At 41.1% G+C, this 18,756-nt stretch overlaps 1 protein-coding gene across 7 annotated transcripts in view; it reads left to right on the forward strand.

Annotated features, from left to right (window-relative positions):
• Nucleotides 1–10,348, forward strand: part of KDM5D (lysine demethylase 5D) — a 39,846-nt gene extending 29,498 nt beyond the window's left edge. For 5 of the 7 annotated variants that reach the window (XM_055106994.2, XM_055106995.2, XM_063602011.1 and 2 more), the window contains 11 exons: nt 29–153; nt 269–416; nt 5,309–5,405; nt 5,967–6,325; nt 6,762–6,900; nt 7,352–7,531; nt 7,698–7,835; nt 8,023–8,610; nt 8,895–8,964; nt 9,118–9,317; nt 9,413–10,348. In XM_055106994.2, coding sequence (XP_054962969.1) covers nt 29–153; nt 269–416; nt 5,309–5,405; nt 5,967–6,325; nt 6,762–6,900; nt 7,352–7,531; nt 7,698–7,835; nt 8,023–8,610; nt 8,895–8,964; nt 9,118–9,317; nt 9,413–9,763 — 2,395 coding nt within the window. In that variant the 3' untranslated portion in view covers nt 9,764–10,348. Of the gene's footprint in view, nt 1–28; nt 154–268; nt 417–5,308; nt 5,406–5,966; nt 6,326–6,761; nt 6,901–7,351; nt 7,532–7,697; nt 7,836–8,022; nt 8,611–8,894; nt 8,965–9,117; nt 9,318–9,412 lie in introns of those variants that run through there. The other 2 variants (XM_055106996.2, XM_055106999.2) reach the window with 2 other exon arrangements.
• The last annotated feature ends 8,408 nt before the right edge of the window (nt 10,349–18,756 follow it).

Here is an 18,756-nt window from a genome sequence, read left to right on the forward strand (position 1 = left end):
TGTACCCTTCCCGGCTTTCTTCCTCTAGGTATCGGTACACCTTGGATGAGCTCCCCACCATGCTGCATAAACTGAAGATTCGGGCTGAGTCTTTTGACACCTGGGCCAACAAAGTGCGAGTGGCCTTGGAGGTGGAGGATGGCCGTAAGCGCAGTGAGTGACGGGAAATGGAAGGAACCCTTGTGTAAGCCTTATTTCTTTCTTTTGGGTATTCTCAACCTTCATTTTCTGCTAACACTGCCTACCTGTTGCAACTTACACTCTCCAGGCTTTGAAGAGCTAAGGGCACTGGAGTCTGAGGCTCGTGAGAGGAGGTTTCCTAATAGTGAGCTGCTTCAGCGACTGAAGAACTGCCTGAGTGAGGTGGAGGCTTGTATTGCTCAAGTCCTGGGGCTGGTCAGTGGTCAGGTGGCCAGGTACGTGAGAGGAGAAGGCAAAGAAGGGTGTCAGTGTGTGAAAATGAATAACAAAAATGGATAGACTATAAACACACAATCCTGTTTGAGGCTGAGGCAGGAGAATTGTTTGAACCCAGGAGACAGAGGTTGCAGTGAGCCAAGATGGCATCATTGCACTCCAGCCTGGGCAGCAAGAGCAAAACTCCATCTCAAAACAACAGCAAAAAAAAAGAAGCACAGACTCAGATTTTACTGAGAAAGAGAAGATAACACATGGACAAAAAGCAGTATAATAGAAACTAGAAATTACTGAACTAAACAGTTTCTAACAAAATAATGTGGCAATAAGATATAAATATATACTAGCAAAATTGCAGTTTTTTCCTACTTCTTAGGAAATCTCATAGCGTTATGCAGACATCAGAATTTCCACAAACTTAACTTTTGGCTGTGTAGTTAGGTAAAACTTTAGAGGTTAAAATAATCCTAGAAATTTATTTAACTGTTAGTTTCCAAATGTGTAAGACAATAGATACATATAGTTTTTAGATTGAAAAGTAAGTGATTATGTACAGTCAGGCATCACTTAATGATGGAGATGTGTTAGGAGAAAAGCGTCATTAGGTGGTTTTGTCATTGCTGCATACGCACCGTCTACTTACATAAACCTGGATGCTGTGACCTCCTACACACCTAGGCTGTGTGATAGAGCCGGTTGTTCCTAGCCTGCAAACCTGCACAGCGTGATACTGTACTGAATATTGTTGTTAGTTGTAACACAATGGTGAGTATTTGTGTATCAAAATACGCAAATGTAGAATTACTACAATAAAAGAATTGTGGAAGACATAAAATATGGGGCACTTACCATGAATGAAACTTGCAGGACAGGAAGTTTCTCTGGGTGAGGAACCGACTGGTAAGAGAATGTGAAGACCTTGGACATGACTGTACACTACTGTAGACCTAATAAACGCTTTACACTTTGGCTATGTTAAATTTATATAACGGTATCTTAAAAAAAGATAGTAAATTAGCCTCAGCTACTGTAAATTTTTAAAACTTTTTTTCAGGGTACATGTGCAGGTTTGTTATATAGGTACATTTGTGTCATGGGGGTTTGTTAACCCCATGTACATAGGGGTTTTATCACCCAGGTATTACATTCAGTACCCCTTAGTTATTTCTCCTGATCCTCTCTCTCCTCCCACGTTCCATTCGGTGATAGTCCCCAGTATGTGCTGTTCCCTCTATGCGTGCGCCATGTGTTCTCATCATTTATCTTACACATATTAGTGAGAACATGTGGTATTTGATTTTCTCTTCCTGTGTTAGTTTGCTAAGGATAATGGCCTCCAGCTCCATCCATGTTTCTTCAAAGGGCATGATCCTGTTCTTGTAATATCTGCATTGTAATTCCATGGTGTATATGTACCACTTTTTCTTTATCCAGTCTATCATTAATGGTCATTTAGGTTGATTTCATGTCTTTGCTTTTGTGAATGGTGCTACAGTGAACATAACACGTGCATATGTCTTCATGATAGAACAATTTATATACCTTTGGGTATATACCCAGTAATGGGTTAGCTGGGTCAAACGGTATTTCTGCCTCTAGATCTTTGAGGAATTGCCACACTGTCTTCCACAATGGTTGAACTAATTTTACGCTCCCGCCAACCCTGTATAGCAGTTACTTTTTCTCCGCCACCTCACCAACACCTGCTATTTCCTGACTTTCATAATTGCCATTCTGACAGGTGTTATCAGGTGGTACCTCACTGTGGTTTTGTTTTGCATTTCTCTAATGATCACTGATGCTGAGCTTTTTTTCATATATCTGTTGGCTGCATGTATGTCTCTGTTTGAAAAGTATCTGTTTATGTCCTTTGCCCACTTTGTAATGGGGTTGTTTTCTTCTTGTAAATTTGATTAGGTTCCTTTATAGATGCTGGATATTAGACCCTTGTCAGATGTATAATTTGCAGAAACTTTCTCCCATTCTGTAGGTTGTCTGTTTACCCTGTGTGTAGACAGTTTCTTTGTGCAGGAGCTCTTTAATTAGGACTCGTGTCAATTTTTGCTTTTACCGCAGTTGCTTTTGGCGTCTTCATTGTGAAATCTTTGCCCATGCCTGTGTCCGGTTGTCTTCCAGGGCATTTATGGTTTCAGGTTTTAAATTTATGTCTTTAATCCATCTTGAACTGATGTTTGTATAAGGTATATGGCAGGGGTCCTGTTTCAGTTTTCTGCATATGGCTCAGCCAGATTTCTCAACAGGATATACTAAATAGGGAGTCCTTTCCCCAGTGCTTGTTTTTGTCAGCTTTGTCAAAGATCAGATGGTTGTAGGTATGCATCCTCATTTCTGGGCTTTCTATCATGTTTCATTGGTCTATGAGTCTGTTTTTGTAAACTTTATTTTGTAAACATTTAATTTCTATGTGAATGTTTTACTCTTTTCTAATAATGGTTAGCTTAAAACACAAATGCATCATAGAGTTGTACAAAAATATTTTCTTTCCTCATATTGTCATTCTGTAAACTTTTCTGTGTAAACAATTTTTAAGTTTGTTTTCCATTTTAAACATTTTTGTTAAAATCTAAGATGTAAAGACATACATTGGCCTAGGCCTACACAGAGTCAGATTCTGAATGTCACCATTTCCCCCATCTATATCTTATTTTAGTGGAAGGTCTTCAGGGCACTGACACACGTAGAAAGGGATCTGTTAAGATAACCATGCCACTTCCTGGAATACTTCCTGAAATACTTTTGAGGCTGCCTGACAGTTAACTTTTGTTTATAGTAGGAGTATATTCTAAAATAATAGTTTAGAAAAATGTGGTGTCAAGCATTAACCAGTATATGGCTGTTTGTTATCAGGTATTATGTGATGCATGTGCTAGACAGACTCTTACATGATGGACAGCGCATTGGGTTGTTTACATCAGCATCACCACAGACACATGAGGAATGTGTTGCTACTTTACAACTGCTACGATGTCAGCAGGTGATAGGAATGTTTCAGTACCGTTATAATCTTACAGGCACACTATCATACATGTGATTTGTCATTGAAATGTCATGTGGTGCATGACAATGTTAAATCATGTATTTGTAGAAACTCTATATAAAAAATAATAAAGCTGTGTTAGTAGGAAGGAATTTTAGATAAACTACTCTATTTAAAAAAAAAAAGCTGTGTTAGTAGGAAGGAATTTTAGATAAAGAAGGGATTTTTTTGTCATTAGGTTTAAGGGTCAGAATAAAAGTATCAAGACTCTAAAGCAAGGGTATACATTTGAACCAGTTTCTACTTGAGAATATAAGTAATTTTTTCAATAAACTTTAAGAAAACATAGAAAGATTTTTGAAGTGGAGAAGTACATAGCAGAATGGATATTTGAAATTTATTATTTTGGGCCTATTTGGAGGATAGGTCCCACAGGATGTGGCATGGTCTGATTTAAATTAAATAAACTGATGAGGAAGCTTTTTAAATAGTCCATCACATAATTATTAGCCTGAGCTATAATTGAGATGCTAGATTGCCTTTTTGGCTTTTCTGTGCCACCCAGATATTCAATGACCCATGCTTACTTAACTTAGTTTCTTGGGTTTGTCTTCATTCTCATGTCTGTCATATTTTACAGATACATTATTTCAAATATTCTTTTTTTTTTTTTTTTTTTTTTTTGAGACGGGGTCTCACTCTGTCACTCTGGCTGGAGTGCAGTGGCACGATCTCAGCTCATTGCAAGCTCCACCTCCCGGGTTCAGGCCATTATCCTGCCTCAGCCTCCCAAGTAGCTGGGTCTACAGGTGTGTGCCACCACACCTGGCTAATTTTTTTGTATTTTTAGTAGAGATGGGGTTTCACCATGTTAGCCAGGATGGTTTCAATCTCCTGACCTTGTGATCTGCCTGCCTTGGCCTCCCAAAGTGCTGGGATTACAAGCATGAGCCACCGTGCCTGGCCCATTATTTCAGTATTTCCTACTTGTTCTTAACCTTTTTTCTCATTGCTGCCTTTCTTTAAAACATGGAAACTTAAAATTTTAGAATAAATTTCACTTTTCTGGATAACTCCTTTCCCTACTGTGGGGTTCAAGAGAAATAAGGCTTTTCCAGATTGAACCCATGATACCCAAATAACATGCCCTGCATTTCCATTTTAATCTGCCTCAAGTTTTCCTCATGCATTTAACTTCCTGGCCTCTTCACTTTTCTTTGTCTTGTAAGCAGTTGGAACCAAAGAGTAAATCTCAGAAGTTGTCATCCTGTAGTACTGTTTTGCTTCTGACATAATGAACTCTCATTTCTTGTCTAGAATAAATTTATTATTCTGACCATACTTATCATCACTTAGCCCTCTTTCCTTCATAATCCTCCCATTGCATTTATACTTCAGTTTCTGGCTTAATAGATGTTTTGTCTCACTGTGAAAGCTACTACTTCTGAATCCTAATGGCTGTTTTTACATCTCTTCCTCATTCTTTAACTCTTAACTGGATGACTGATGAAAATATAACTTAAACTATCCGGGGGCCTTTTCACATTTTTCTTTTCTCTTGCCCCACCTATTTGTATTTATTTCTGTTCTTCTGTCGAATGGTACTAGCCAGGTAGTACCGTGGTGGCATGGTATTAGTAGCCATAGTGGTAGCAGATTAATACTGTTACGTTTTCTCAGGAAGCTGGACTCTCTCACTTTGATATCTGTAGTCTCTATTAACTGCTGTCAGACGCCTACGGGTGTTTTTTCAAATCTTAACTTGTCAGTATCGCCGAACTTAGAAAAAAACCTTTGTGGGTGTTACTGAAATATGAAAGGGAAGGAAGTATATTAAAAGTCTCAAATTGTTTGAAATGTGGCATTACGAGGTGTTCCTTCTGGCTCCTACAGGATGGACACTCCACAGCTGACCTTGACTGAACTCCGGGTCCTTCTTGAGCAGATGGGCAGCCTGCCCTGTGCCATGCATCAGATTGGGGATGTCAAGGTAAGAGGGGCCTGGAAAGGTGGAATTTTTGTTAACAGCAAATAGGAAGTTTGACATGTCAGGAAAACTTGAGAACCTAATTATTCTAAACAACCTTCTCATAATAACAGGTTCTTTCCTGGAAGTGGCGGAGATATGTGTTCCCATACCATCTCTGTCTTTACAGCATGCAAGGAAATATCCTTCCATACTGAAATAATTAAAAACTCTAAACTGGGCCTACATAAGACACTGGCTCTTGGAAATGGGATGGAGAGGACTGATTGGTTGGTTGATTGATTTCCCTCCAGATACCAGAGTCTTAGAAAGCTTACTAGATGGATAAGATTGTATTAAAGTGGGTTTGGAAAAAGAAATTCAGGTAATTAAAGGAGAAAAATGTCATTCTAGGTAAACAGAGGGCCTTTGTTATTATCAGATAGATCATGTTTTAGGATGTGGTTGAGAATAAGTGTTAAGCAATAGGAAATGCCTATAAGAGAAGATGAGAAGTGGAGCAAATCTAGGTGGTTGAGTATTTATGTGGCTAAAGAATCTGCATTTTATCCTATGTCCTTGCAGGATGTCCTGGAACAGGTGGAGGCCTATCAAGCTGAGGCTCGTGAGGCTCTGGCCACACTGCCCTCTAGTCCAGGGCTATTGCGGTCCCTGTTGGAGAGGGGGCAGCAGCTGGGTGTAGAGGTGCCTGAAGCCCATCAGCTTCAGCAGCAGGTGGAGCAGGCGCAATGGCTAGATGAAGTGAAGCAGGCCCTGGCCCCTTCTGCTCACAGGGGCTCTCTGGTCATCATGCAGGGGCTTTTGGTTATGGGTGCCAAGATAGCCTCCAGCCCTTCTGTGGACAAGGCCCGGGCTGAGCTGCAAGAACTACTGACCATTGCAGAGCGCTGGGAAGAAAAGGCTCATTTCTGCCTGGAGGCCAGGTGGGGCATAGTCTCTCCCTGTCTGTATCTTGACTATAATCCTCAAAGTTTTGGGGTGACCCTAAGTATTTCTATGGTGACCCTTGGGCAACAGACTCCCAGTTGGGCATCTACTAAACTCTAAAGGATTGGCATGACATATCATGTACTCCCATCTATATGACATGTCATGTTGATGTTTCACTGTTGTAAAGGCAACAATTGGGGAAATGTTCTTGGATGACTTAGTTCTCAGGTGAATGGATGCAGCATGTGACTTACAAGAGACCTATATAGCCCCTGCAATGTTAGAGAGTTCCTCAGTGTGGCTTCCTTACTTTGTCATGCAACACTTTTTATTGCTTATGTTTTTAGCAAGGAAACCTAGGACTTAGAAAAGGGGCATGTATACCTGTAACATGTAATGATAGATTTCTCTTTTTCAAAAAAAATTTAGGCAGAAGCATCCACCAGCCACACTGGAAGCCATAATTCGTGAGACAGAAAACATCCCTGTTCACCTGCCTAACATCCAGGCTCTCAAAGAAGCTCTGACTAAGGCACAAGCTTGGATTGCTGATGTGGATGAGATCCAAGTGAGGATCAGTGTTTCTGCTTTACTGCGTCAGGCCAGCAGTTAGAAGAGAGATAGATATACTTTATAGTTTTTACTCGGTTGGGTTGCGCTAGAAAGTGAAGGTGGGAAGTTGGAGGATTCTTTGAGGTACCTGAGCATGTCAGAATAGGAACCAAGGGAAGAGAAGCATGAATATGGGTGTATACCTAAGCAGAGACTATTGATATATAGAAGTGTACAGAGGAAGCAGGTTACAACAGAGTAACTTGCATATGTGGAATCTTTGGTCTGAGCCAATGAAAGTAGGAGTTCTGAGAGAAAAGAGTTTCTGTCACATTTTTCTGTTGCAGAAAACATCTCCAGATTTTCAGCCCTGGGATTATGCAGTATAATACCCAGTATTACTTAGGACAAATTTAGACACAATATTGTTGACATAATTTAAATAAAGTTTCTTTCCCCTATTCCAGAATGGTGACCACTACCCCTGTCTGGATGACTTGGAGGGCCTGGTGGCTGTGGGCCGGGACCTGCCTGTGGGGCTGGAAGAGCTGAGACAGCTAGAGCTGCAGGTATTGACAGCACATTCCTGGAGAGAGAAGGCCTCCAAGACCTTTCTCAAGAAGAATTCTTGCTACACACTGCTTGAGGTAAGGTCTGAGACCCTGACCCACAGCCTCTTCATATGGCCTGGCTGCTGTGAGATGGCACATATAATGAGAACATAGATTTTTTTAGGCACCTGGGTAGGAAGGAGAGGGTGTAGTTGGTGAGGGAAGCCTGGTCATTTCCTGTATGTCTGCCTGCCTGCCTCAGGTGCTTTGCCCGTGTGCAGACGCTGGCTCAGACAGCACCAAGCGTAGCCGGTGGATGGAGAAGGCGCTGGGGTTGTACCAGTGTGACACAGAGCTGCTGGGGCTGTCTGCACAGGACCTCAGAGACCCAGGCTCTGTGGTAAGGAGCATGGCCCAGATGGGGAAAAGATGGGTTCTGGGTTTCTCTCTGAAAAGAGAAGAGCCGCTGATGATAGGGTGTCTGAGCCCTGTTACAGGTCTCCTGGTTTGGGAGCCGGGCATTAGGATGCCAGACAAGGGCGAGGGTGGACTGCTGACCTACTTTCCCCCTCTTCTGGACATGGCAGATTGTGGCCTTCAAGGAAGGGGAACAGAAGGAGAAGGAGGGTATCCTGCAGCTGCGTCGCACCAACTCAGCCAAGCCCAGTCCACTGGCACCATCCCTCATGGCCTCTTCTCCGACTTCTATCTGTGTGTGTGGGCAGGTGCCAGCTGGGGTGGGAGCTCTGCAGTGTGACCTGTGTCAGGACTGGTTCCATGGGCAGTGTGTGTCAGTGCCCCATCTCCTCACCTCTCCAAAGCCCAGTCTCACTTCATCTCCACTGCTAGCCTGGTGGGAATGGGACACAAAATTCCTGTGTCCACTGTGTATGCGCTCACGACGGCCACGCCTAGAGACAATCCTAGCCTTGCTGGTTGCCCTGCAGAGGCTGCCCGTGCGGCTGCCTGAGGGTGAGGCCCTTCAGTGTCTCACAGAGAGGGCCATTGGCTGGCAAGACCGTGCCAGAAAGGCTCTGGCCTCTGAAGATGTGACTGCTCTGTTGCGACACCTGGCTGAGCTTCGCCAACAGCTACAGGCCAAACCCAGACCGGTCTACACTTCAGCCACTGCCTGTGACCCTATCAGAGAAGGCAGTGGCAACAATATTTCTAAGGTGAGCTTTCCAGGCCAGCCATTGTCCTCACATTTCTGTCTTCTAGCCCCTGTCCTTCTTGTAGCTCCAGTCTTGTCCCTGTTCCCCAGTTTTCAATCTCCTTTGGCCTAGTCCCTTTGCTCCATTCTATACCTATCCAGATCCTAAACTCTGATCCCTGTTGGAAGCCTGTGTCTACTCTGCTTCAGGAGATAGAGGCTCCCAAGTTTTGGAGTTGTGGGAGGAATGATAGGACCTGGTTCATCAGCTCAATTATTGTTACCCATTCTTTTTTTCCCTGATAGGTCCAAGGGCTGCTGGAGAATGGAGACAGTGTGATCAGTCCTGAGAACATGGCTCCAGGAAAGGGCTCTGGTAAGACAGGTGTGGTTTGGGTAGGCTGTTGGCTAAACATAACTGAGTGACCCATGTATTTGTCACCTCTGTTGTGGCCATGGAGGATAAGACCAAGAGTGGCCTCTAACCCAGTCTGTCCCTGCACCCTTCACTGCACCACCTTCCGCCCAGACCTGGAGCTACTGTCCTCACTGTTGCCGCAGTTGACTGGCCCTGTGTTGGAGCTGCCTGAGGCAATCCGGGCTCCCCTGGAGGAGCTTATGATGGAAGGGGACCTGCTTGAGGTGACCCTGGATGAGAACCACAGCATCTGGCAGCTGCTGCAGGCTGGACAGCCTCCAGACCTGGACAGAATTCGCACACTTCTGGAGGTAGGAAGCGGGGTCACAGGCAGGGCAGGAGATCAGGTCCAGCAGGCAGGGATCCCAGTACTGACGTTTTTCGCCTTGTGTGGGTATGATTGCAGCTGGAAAAATTTGAACATCAAGGGAGTCGGACAAGGAGCCGGGCTCTGGAGAGGCGACGGCGGCAGCAGAAGGTGGATCAGGGTAGAAACGTTGAGAATCTTGTTCAACAGGAGCTTCAGTCAAAAAGGGCTCGGAGCTCAGGGATTATGTCTCAGGTGGGCCGAGAAGAAGAACATTATCAGGAGAAAGCAGACCGTGAAAATATGTTCCTGACACCTTCCACAGACCACAGCCCTTTCTTGAAAGGAAACCAAAATAGCTTACAACACAAGGATTCAGGCTCTTCAGCTGCTTGTCCTTCTTTAATGCCTTGGCTACAACTCTCCTACTCTGATGAGCAACAGTTGTGACAGTGGCACCAAAGGTCATTTGTGGTTGTTTTTGTTTGTTTGTTTCTTAAATCCTACTATCTCCTGGCCTGGACCTCAGAAGGAGCTTATTGCCTATCTATAATTTTTCACTGCCAATTTTTGATATCCTCTCTCCTAGAGTTACTGTTAAAAGGTTGGTTCTTAAAAGTCCACACTCCAATGCTCAGAAGTGTCTTGCCAGCAACATTCCTGCTAGCATACAGGAGTGATTTCCTAAACCAGTTTCATTCTAGTCTGAATAGGGACAAACAAATCTTGAGGAAGCCCAAGTGCGTACCTTTATTTTTGCCCCCACCACCCTCTTTCTGTACTTCAATTTTTGTTTGTTTTTTGTTTTTTTGTCCCTGTCATAAAATATTTTGGTGCTTCAAAACTTGTACCTTCATTGTACATCCTTTTCTTTTCTCCCCTTGGGTCTTATTATAAAAGAAGACAATGTACGTTGTAATTACTTGTAAAGACCAAAAAGAATAGAGAAAAACAAGAATTTCATGACTCTACCTGTGGTCTATCTTTAATTTCATTTCTTTTGTTAAAAATAAAACAATGAGTATGTTTGGATACTATGAATATGATTTGAACTTGTTAAAGTGTACGAGTGAAGGACTGAGGTTAGGAAACAGCAGTAGCATGGATCAACGTAATTTTTAATAGTCTTTTTCAGGGGAGTGGGGAAGGGTAAATTTTTCTTAGAAAACATACATGAGACTTAGGCCAAGGTTAATGTTTTCTCAAAGGATGTCCAGTTGACCCAGCACCAGCAGTAGAAAACTTACCTGTCCTACACTTAATTGCTTTGTGCTTTTTATTGAAAATCTGTTGGCTGGACTTGCATGTGCCAATATCTGAGTAAACTTGTTGCATTGCATCATTGAACTATGTGTCTATCCCCTGTGGCCAGATCACAATGTCTTGGTTACAGTCGCTTTATAGTAAGTCTTACATCAGGGTAGACAGATTCATCTCACTTTTTTGTTTTTCAGATTGTTTTAGCAAGTTAAGTCACCAGCTCTCTTTTTCATTATGTAGTTGCTTTTGTGTCCTAAATCTGATTGCGTTGCACTGACACAAGTTATCTCCCTCAGTATTTTCTGTTCTTTCAACTGGTGAATACAATAGCTAATCTAAATCATTTGTTGTAAGAATTCAGTAGGATTGATGTGTAAATATTTCAGGTAAAACCACTATATTAGTATACCACTAATTCAATTCATGGTTCTTGTTTTGTGTGTCTCTGGGTGATCTAATAATATAGACTGTATTATACTTCTCTTAATCCCTTTTAGTGAATGCATTCTGTCATCCTGGATTGAATCTCTCGCTTTTCCACCTACTCCTTGCTGACTTGAGTCAGTGTAGATCACGTTACTACTCATAGCATTTCTCATGCCTATAATCATACCTACCTTCCTTATTGTCTACTCTTTTCACCTCTTTCTTTCTTTGATACTGTCATAGGGAACTATAATTAGCTTTCCCAGTAACAAAGCTATGCTTGGTGATGACCTAGTAGAGTAGAAATTGCTTCACCTGTCCAAGTACAGTGTAATTTACCTTAACACACCATAGGGGCCAGGTAAAATAGATAGAAAATCCTGAGATAATTTATCTAAATCTGAGAATTGTCTTTGAAATTTCTTTTTTCTCCTCTTCCATAAATAGGAGGAAAGTCATGATTCTCAAGCCATTACAGATTCTCTGACACTTGTTAATGGAAAATTCTGATGAGGCATGATGAGAACTTCTGCCTATAAAAATCTCACTAAAGTTCTGAGTCACAAATTGTTCAAATACTTCACAGTAAGCAGGCAATCCAAATTCAGGACAGTTGTACACCTTTCTTAGGTTGCCTCCCCTAATTGGGGCTGTATTTGACATGAGGGGCCAGTTTTGACACTTTTTAAAACCATACACAAGGGTGCAGCACTAAGTTTTTGCACATAGGCAAGAATTTATCTTGTGATTAGAAGTTAGTTATATGTTCATTAAGAAACATGACGAAATCTGCAACAAAAATTGAATTTCACAGGCCATTCAGCGTTCTCTGCGATAATTCTAATTCAGAAAAAAATTGAATCTTGGTTTTAAAAAATTGTAATAAAACTTTACCACTGGTAAGCCAGCTGTCTTGGTCTCTTCTGCTGTGAGAAAAAAATATATCAGACTGGGCAATTTATAAACTTAAATATATTGCTCACAGTTCACATTGTAAACATACACAGCACAAATTTCTGGAGGGACCTGCACCATACCTGGGCCCATTTCAGCCACAGCTAACAGAGCCAAGGAGTGCTGCACCAGAATTCCAGAAATCAAGGTTTGGGGTGGTACTGTGCAGTTAGCCCCACGTCCAAGGGCACTTTGGGCCTCCCCTTTAAAACTGTCCACTTTCAAGACCCTAACTAACACTCTGGGCCTGTGATGGGTATGACATCAAAGAACTCCAAAATATTTTATGGTAATTCTTGTTAGGATGAATACCATCTGACTCCCTTATGTCTGCTAATCTTAACGAAATGTTCCCATGGACACACGCCTATTTTCTCCTGAACACGCTTTTTCATTCTTAACATGGCCCAGCTGAGAACTTTCCAAATCTTTAAGTTCTGCTTCTTTTTCAGTACAAATTTGATCTTTAATTTATTTCTCCTCACATTTTACTGTAAGCAATTATGAGAACCGTGCCACACCCTTAACCCTTTGCTTAGTTACTTCTTCCACATGTGTTAGTTTCATCACTGTTCATTTCTGCCCTTCAGAAACACTAGGACACAAAACTCTGCCAAGTTCATTGCCACTTTCTAACCAGGATGGCCTTTCTCCAGTTTCCAATAAGATAATCTTTATTCATCTAACATGCCATCAGATTTTTTTCTTCACCCAGTTTTTTATTTTGAAAAGTTTCAAGATTTCATAATTTGAACAGGACAATGAACATCTCCGTCCTTCACATAGATGTACCAGTTAATATTCTGTGCCCATGGTCTCACTCCTCTCTCTCTCTCTCTCACTCTCTTTCTCTCTCCCTCTTACACGCACGAACACACACATAACACACACACACACACATTTTTTGATGAACCATTTGTAAGGAAGTTCCAAAAGCCATGTAATTCACTCCTAACTTCTTAATTATCTCCTAAGAACAAGAACATTCTCCTACCTGTTTTCATTCATCCTCAAGATAATGATGTTCAGCTCGCAGATGCTGTGATTCTCATAAGCCAGTAAGAAAAATGGTGTCTGTTTTCCCTGTAACACAGGATTCACTCAATGGAATTAATTCTACTCTGCCTACTTCACAGGGTGCGTTGCCAGAGGTCTGCTTTCTGTAAGCCTCTCGAAGAATAGGAAAGTATTTCTGCCCTCCAAAAGCTTACAGTGCTGTGGAAAATGTTGGCAAATCAGATGAAATAATACATATGCAAGTACTTAAGTTTTATCAACTTTTAATGCCGTTACATATATGAAAGACACTATTTTTCTCTCTATTTTCTCTCAAAGAAAATGGGATTTAGGAAAATGGGAAAACATCAAAAAATATCAGAGGGACTGTAGTAGCATTTGGAAAACAATGACAGTTTTTTTAAGATGTTCGAAGGCATAGTGAGTATGTCTTAAAACTATTATTTTTTTCTTATAAGAGGAATATAATGTGATTGTACTGCCTTGTAATTTCAAGTATTGTGCACCCTATTAACTGGTGTTCTTTTTTTAAAATATTTATTTCTCTGCATATAGCCTTGCTTTTTTCCTTCAACTTTTAAGTTCTGGGGTACATGTACAGGATGTGCACGTTTGTTACATAGGTAAACATGTGCCATGGTGGTTTGCAGCACACATCGTTCCATCACCTGGGTATTAAGGCCTGCATGCATTAATTCCTCCTGATGCTCTCCCTCCCTGATGCCGGAACCCCTTGCACTGACAGGTCCCCATGTGTGTTATTCCCCTGTCCCCACCCATGTGTTCTTACCATTCACCTGCCACTTGTGAGAATATGCAGTGTTTGGTTTCCTGTTCCTGCATTAGTTTGCTGAGGAAAACGGCTTCCAAGTCCATCCATGTCCCTATAAAGGATGTGATCTTGTACTTTTTATGGCTGTATAGTATTCCACAGTGTATATGTACCACATTTTATTTAGTCTATCATTTATGGGCATTTGGGTTGATACTATGTCTTTGCTGTTGTGAACAGTGCTGCAGTGAACATACATGTGCATGTATCTGTATAAAAGAATAATTTATATTCCTTGGAGTGTATGCCCAGTAAGAATCATGATACTGACTCTTCAATCCATGAGCATGGAATGTTTTTCCATTTGTTTCTGTCACCTCTGATTTCCTTGAGCAGTGGCTTGTGTTCTCCCTGAAGAGGTCCTTCACTTCCCTTCTTAGCCATTTTCCTAGATATTTTATTCTCTTTGTAGCATTTGCGAATAGGAGTTCATTAATGATTTGACTCTAGGCTTGCCTGTTGTTGGTGTATAGGAATGCTTGTGTTTTTCACATTGATTTTGTATCCTGAGACTTTGCTGAAGTTGCTTATCAGTTTAAGTAGCTTTTGGGCTGAGACTGTGAGACAATTTCACTTCCTCTCTTACTATTTGAACACCCTTCATTTGTTTCTCTTGCTTGATTGCCCTGGCCAGAACTTCCCACACTGTGTTAAATAGGAGTGGTGAGAGAGGGCATCCTCTCCTTGTGCAGGTTTTCAAACGGTATGATACTGGCTGTGGGATTGTCTTAAATGGTTCTTACTGTTTTGAGGTCTGTTTCTTCAATACCTAGTTTATTGAGTTTTTAATATGAAAGGATGTTGAATTTTATTGACCTTTTCTGTGTCGAGGTAATCCTGTGTTTTTTGCCTTTGGTTCTGTTCAAGTGATGAACTATATCTATTGATCAACCTGGATCCTGGGAATGAAGCTGACTTGGTAGTGGTGGATGAGCCTTTTGGTATGCTGCTGGATTTGGTTTACCAGTATTTTATTGAGGATTTTTGTGTCGATATTCATCAAGGATGTTGGCCTGAAGTTTTTTTGTTGTACCTCTGACAGGATTTGGTACCAGGATGATGCTGGCACTGGCTGTATTTCTAGCAGACTTCTGGTCACAACCATTTAGATAATGTCTAAGAAGACTGAGGCTGTGTCTACAGCTCTCTTTTTTTGTGTGTCCTTATGAGAATCATCCTCATGGTCTGTTCATGGCAAAATAGGCTTTCTGCAACATGTTCCTTTATATTTTTCCTGCCTCTTCCCCATAACTCCTTTTGAAGATATTTCCATATTTTCATATAGCAACACTCCACTCTGCTTACCAATATCTGCCTGAGTCTCTTCCTGCTGCTATAACAAATTGCCTTACATAGAGTCATCTATAAACAGCATAAATTTAATAGTGACAGCTGAGACTGAAAAGTCCAAGATCAAGGCACAGCAGCTTGTTGGTCTGGTGAACGGTGCTCTCTCCTTTCACAACAGTGCGCTGAATGCTGTGTCCTCACCTGGCACGTGGACAGGCAAGAGTGTGGGGAAAAGAAAGAGAGATCAGATTGTTACTGTGTCTGTGTAGAAAGAAGTAGACATAAGAGACTCCATTTTGTTCTGTACTAAGACAAATTCTTCTGCCTTGAGATTCTGTTAATCTATAACCTTACCCCCAACCCCGTGCTCTCTGAAACATGTGCTGTGTCAACTCAGGGTTAAATGGATTAAGGGCAGTGCAAGATGTGCTTTGTTAAACAGATGCTTGAGGGCAGCATGCTCGTTAAGAGTCATCACCGCTCCCTAATCTCAAGTACCCAGGGACACAGACACTGCAGAAGGCCGCAGGGACCTCTGCCTAGGAAAGCCAGGTATTGTCCAAGGTTTCTCCCCCATGTGATAGTCTGAAATATGGCCTCGTGGGAAGGGAAAGACCTGACCGTCCCCCAGCCCGACACCCATAAAGGGTCTGTGCTGAGGAGGATTAGTATAAGAGGAAGGCATGCCTCTTTGCAGTTGAGACAAGAGGAAGGCATCTGTCTCCTGCCCGTCCCCAGGCAATGGAATATCTCCATATAAAACCCGATTGTATGTTCCATCTACTGAGATAGGGGAAAACCGCCTTAGGGCTGGAGGTGGGACGTGCGGGCAACAATACTGCTCTGTAAGGCATTGAGATGTTTATGTGTATGCATATCTAAAGCACAGCACTTAATTCTTTACCTTGTCTATGATGCAGAGACCTTTGTTCACGTGTTTATCTGCTGACCTTCTCTCCACTATTATCCTATGCCCCTGCCACATCCCCCTCTCTGAGAAACACCCAAAAATGATCAATAAATACTAATGGAACTCAGAGGCTGGTGGGATCCTCCATATGCTGAACGCTGGTTCCCTGGGTCCTTATTTCTTTCTCTATACTTTGTCTCTGTGTCTTTTTCTTTTCCAAGTCTCTTGTTCCACCTAACGAGAAACACCCACAGGTGTGGAGGGGCAACCCACCCCTTCACAAGAGGACTAGCTAGGTTGTTCCTTCACCCCTTGAATAAGGTAGTTAATCCTTTTATGAAGGCTCCACCTTGATAGCCTGGTCATCTACCACTTAATATTGTCATACTGAGTTTCTAGTCTCAAAATGAATTTTGGAAGGGACAAAAATATTCAAATCAAATCCTGTCAAACTGTATGGTAGGTAAGTAGGCTATTTCAACTGGTATTTTGATGAAAATTTATGGAATGGATGATGTTTAAGTTGATAAAAGTGAGTACACAATTAATGCTGTTGTTACAGAAACAGATGTTAGGCTTAAATATTTTCTGCATAGTGCCTGCAGATAACTGAAATACAGTGAAAAACTATTGGCTTTAAACACCACATATTTTCACATGGCTTGTAAACTACTTTGTTTTGATTGTTTTTTGTGTTTTGTTTTTGTTTTTGTTTTTTGCTACAATTTCTAGCTCATCTTAGCATATACGACTTCAGATTCTAACGGTGGACACTTATGGGAGCCTCCATATCTTAGCTACTGTGAATAGTGCAGTACTGAATTTGTGTTCTCTCAGCTTCTTTAAAAATATTATCAGCTGCTATAGATTAAATATATACCCCCGAAATTCATATGTTGAAGGCTAATCCTTAATTTGATGGCATCTGGTGGTGGGACCATTGGGAGGTGGTGAGGTCATAAGGGCAGAGCCCTTGTGAATGGAATTTGCAACCTTATAAAGACACCCCAGAGAGTTCCCTGTCCCTTCCACTGTGTGAGAACACAGTGAGATCCACTGTGAACCAGGAAGTTCACACTCCACAGATACCAAGTTTATCACCTCTTTGCAGTTGTCAACAGTTGGAGCTATGAGAAATAAATGCAGCATCCAGAACTGTGAGAAATAAATATCTTTTGCTTATAGGCCACCTAGTCTAAGGTTAAGTTTTTATAACAGCCCAAATGGTGTAGCATGTTGCCTATTACTGTTTCATACAAAGCATACAAGGCTAATTCCATAGTTACTTCCAGCTTAAAAATGGCTTCCCAAATGCAAAAATGAGCAGTATTAGTAATGTCTGTCAACTTAAAAGTGAAGGAAATTAATTTGCCATTATTTATTTTATTTTCATTGCATTTCTCAGTGTTTTCAACTCTTCAATCAGCTGTTTTTTCCAAAACACTAATTGTCATTATTTTCTCGGGACACAGTTCTGAAGCTGCTTTAATCAAACACACTGTAATAGATTCAATATTGGTAAATTGCCATGCCTCCTTGGCCACCAAATCGGCTATTTGTAAACATACTTTAGTTCCATGCTGATACTCATTTTTTATTTTTGTGCATAAATTCTGCTTTGATGAGATACAAATTTTCTGCTTTTTCTAACGACAGCTTTCCTATGAATTGAAAATATGAGTGCTTAATTGGTGGTCTCCTTTTTTCTTTTCAGTGCTTCTCTTTTATTTCTTTCCTTTTTTCTTTTGTTTGCCCTACCTACTATACTTGCATTCCTTTATTTACAATGTCTTATTTATTACAATTCCCATTTTGCACAATAGGTTACTAAAACTAACTGCACCTGTTTAAAACTTTATCCCACATTGATCAACGTATTTCTTTTTTCATACTCCCCCTCCACCCACCCTTTGCCTTCTGGTAACCATCAGTTCTTTACTTATATGAGTTGAACTTTCTTAGATTTCATGTATAAGTGAGATACTGTGATATTTGTTTTTCTGTGTCTGGCTTATTTCACTTAACATAATATCCTCCAGGTTTATTCTTGTCCCAAATGAGAGAATCTGAATCTGCCCCCTATTTTAAGGATAACTAATAATTTCATTGCAAATACTATTATATAATATTATTCCATTACTGTTAGGAATACATAAATGTCCACCATCACATGAATGGTTTTCTAACGGTGGACACTTATGGGAGCCTCCATATCTTAGCTACTGTGAATAGTGCAGCAATGAATATGGGAGTACAGATATATCTCCAACATAACCAATTTCATTGTTTTCACATGTACCCAGAAATGGCATTGCTGAATTATTTGGTAATTCTATTTTTAATTTTTAGGAAATTTAATGCTGTTTTTCCTAGTGACTGTATTAACTTCCATTCCCACAAATAGCACACAAGAGTTCCCTTTGCTCCGCACTTTCACCAACACTTCTTATCCTTTGTCTTTTTTATAATAACCATTCTATCAGGTATGAACAGTAATAACTCACTGTAGTTCTGACTTGCATTTTTGTAACAATTAGTTACAATGAGCATTTTGTCATATACCAGTTGCCTTTCCTATGGCTTTTTGGAGAAGTGTCCCTTTTTGTCCTTTGCCCATATGTTGATTGGCTTATTTTCTTGGCATTAAAGATATTTAAGTTTTTTATACATTTTGGATACTAGCCTCATATCAGATGTATGGCTTGGAAACATTTTCTTTCAGTTGATGGGTGGTCTCTTTAGCCTGTTGTTTTC

The sequence above is a fragment of the Pan paniscus genome, chromosome Y (assembly GCF_029289425.2).
Source record: "Pan paniscus chromosome Y, NHGRI_mPanPan1-v2.0_pri, whole genome shotgun sequence".
NCBI classification, from domain to species: domain Eukaryota; kingdom Metazoa; phylum Chordata; class Mammalia; order Primates; family Hominidae; genus Pan; species Pan paniscus.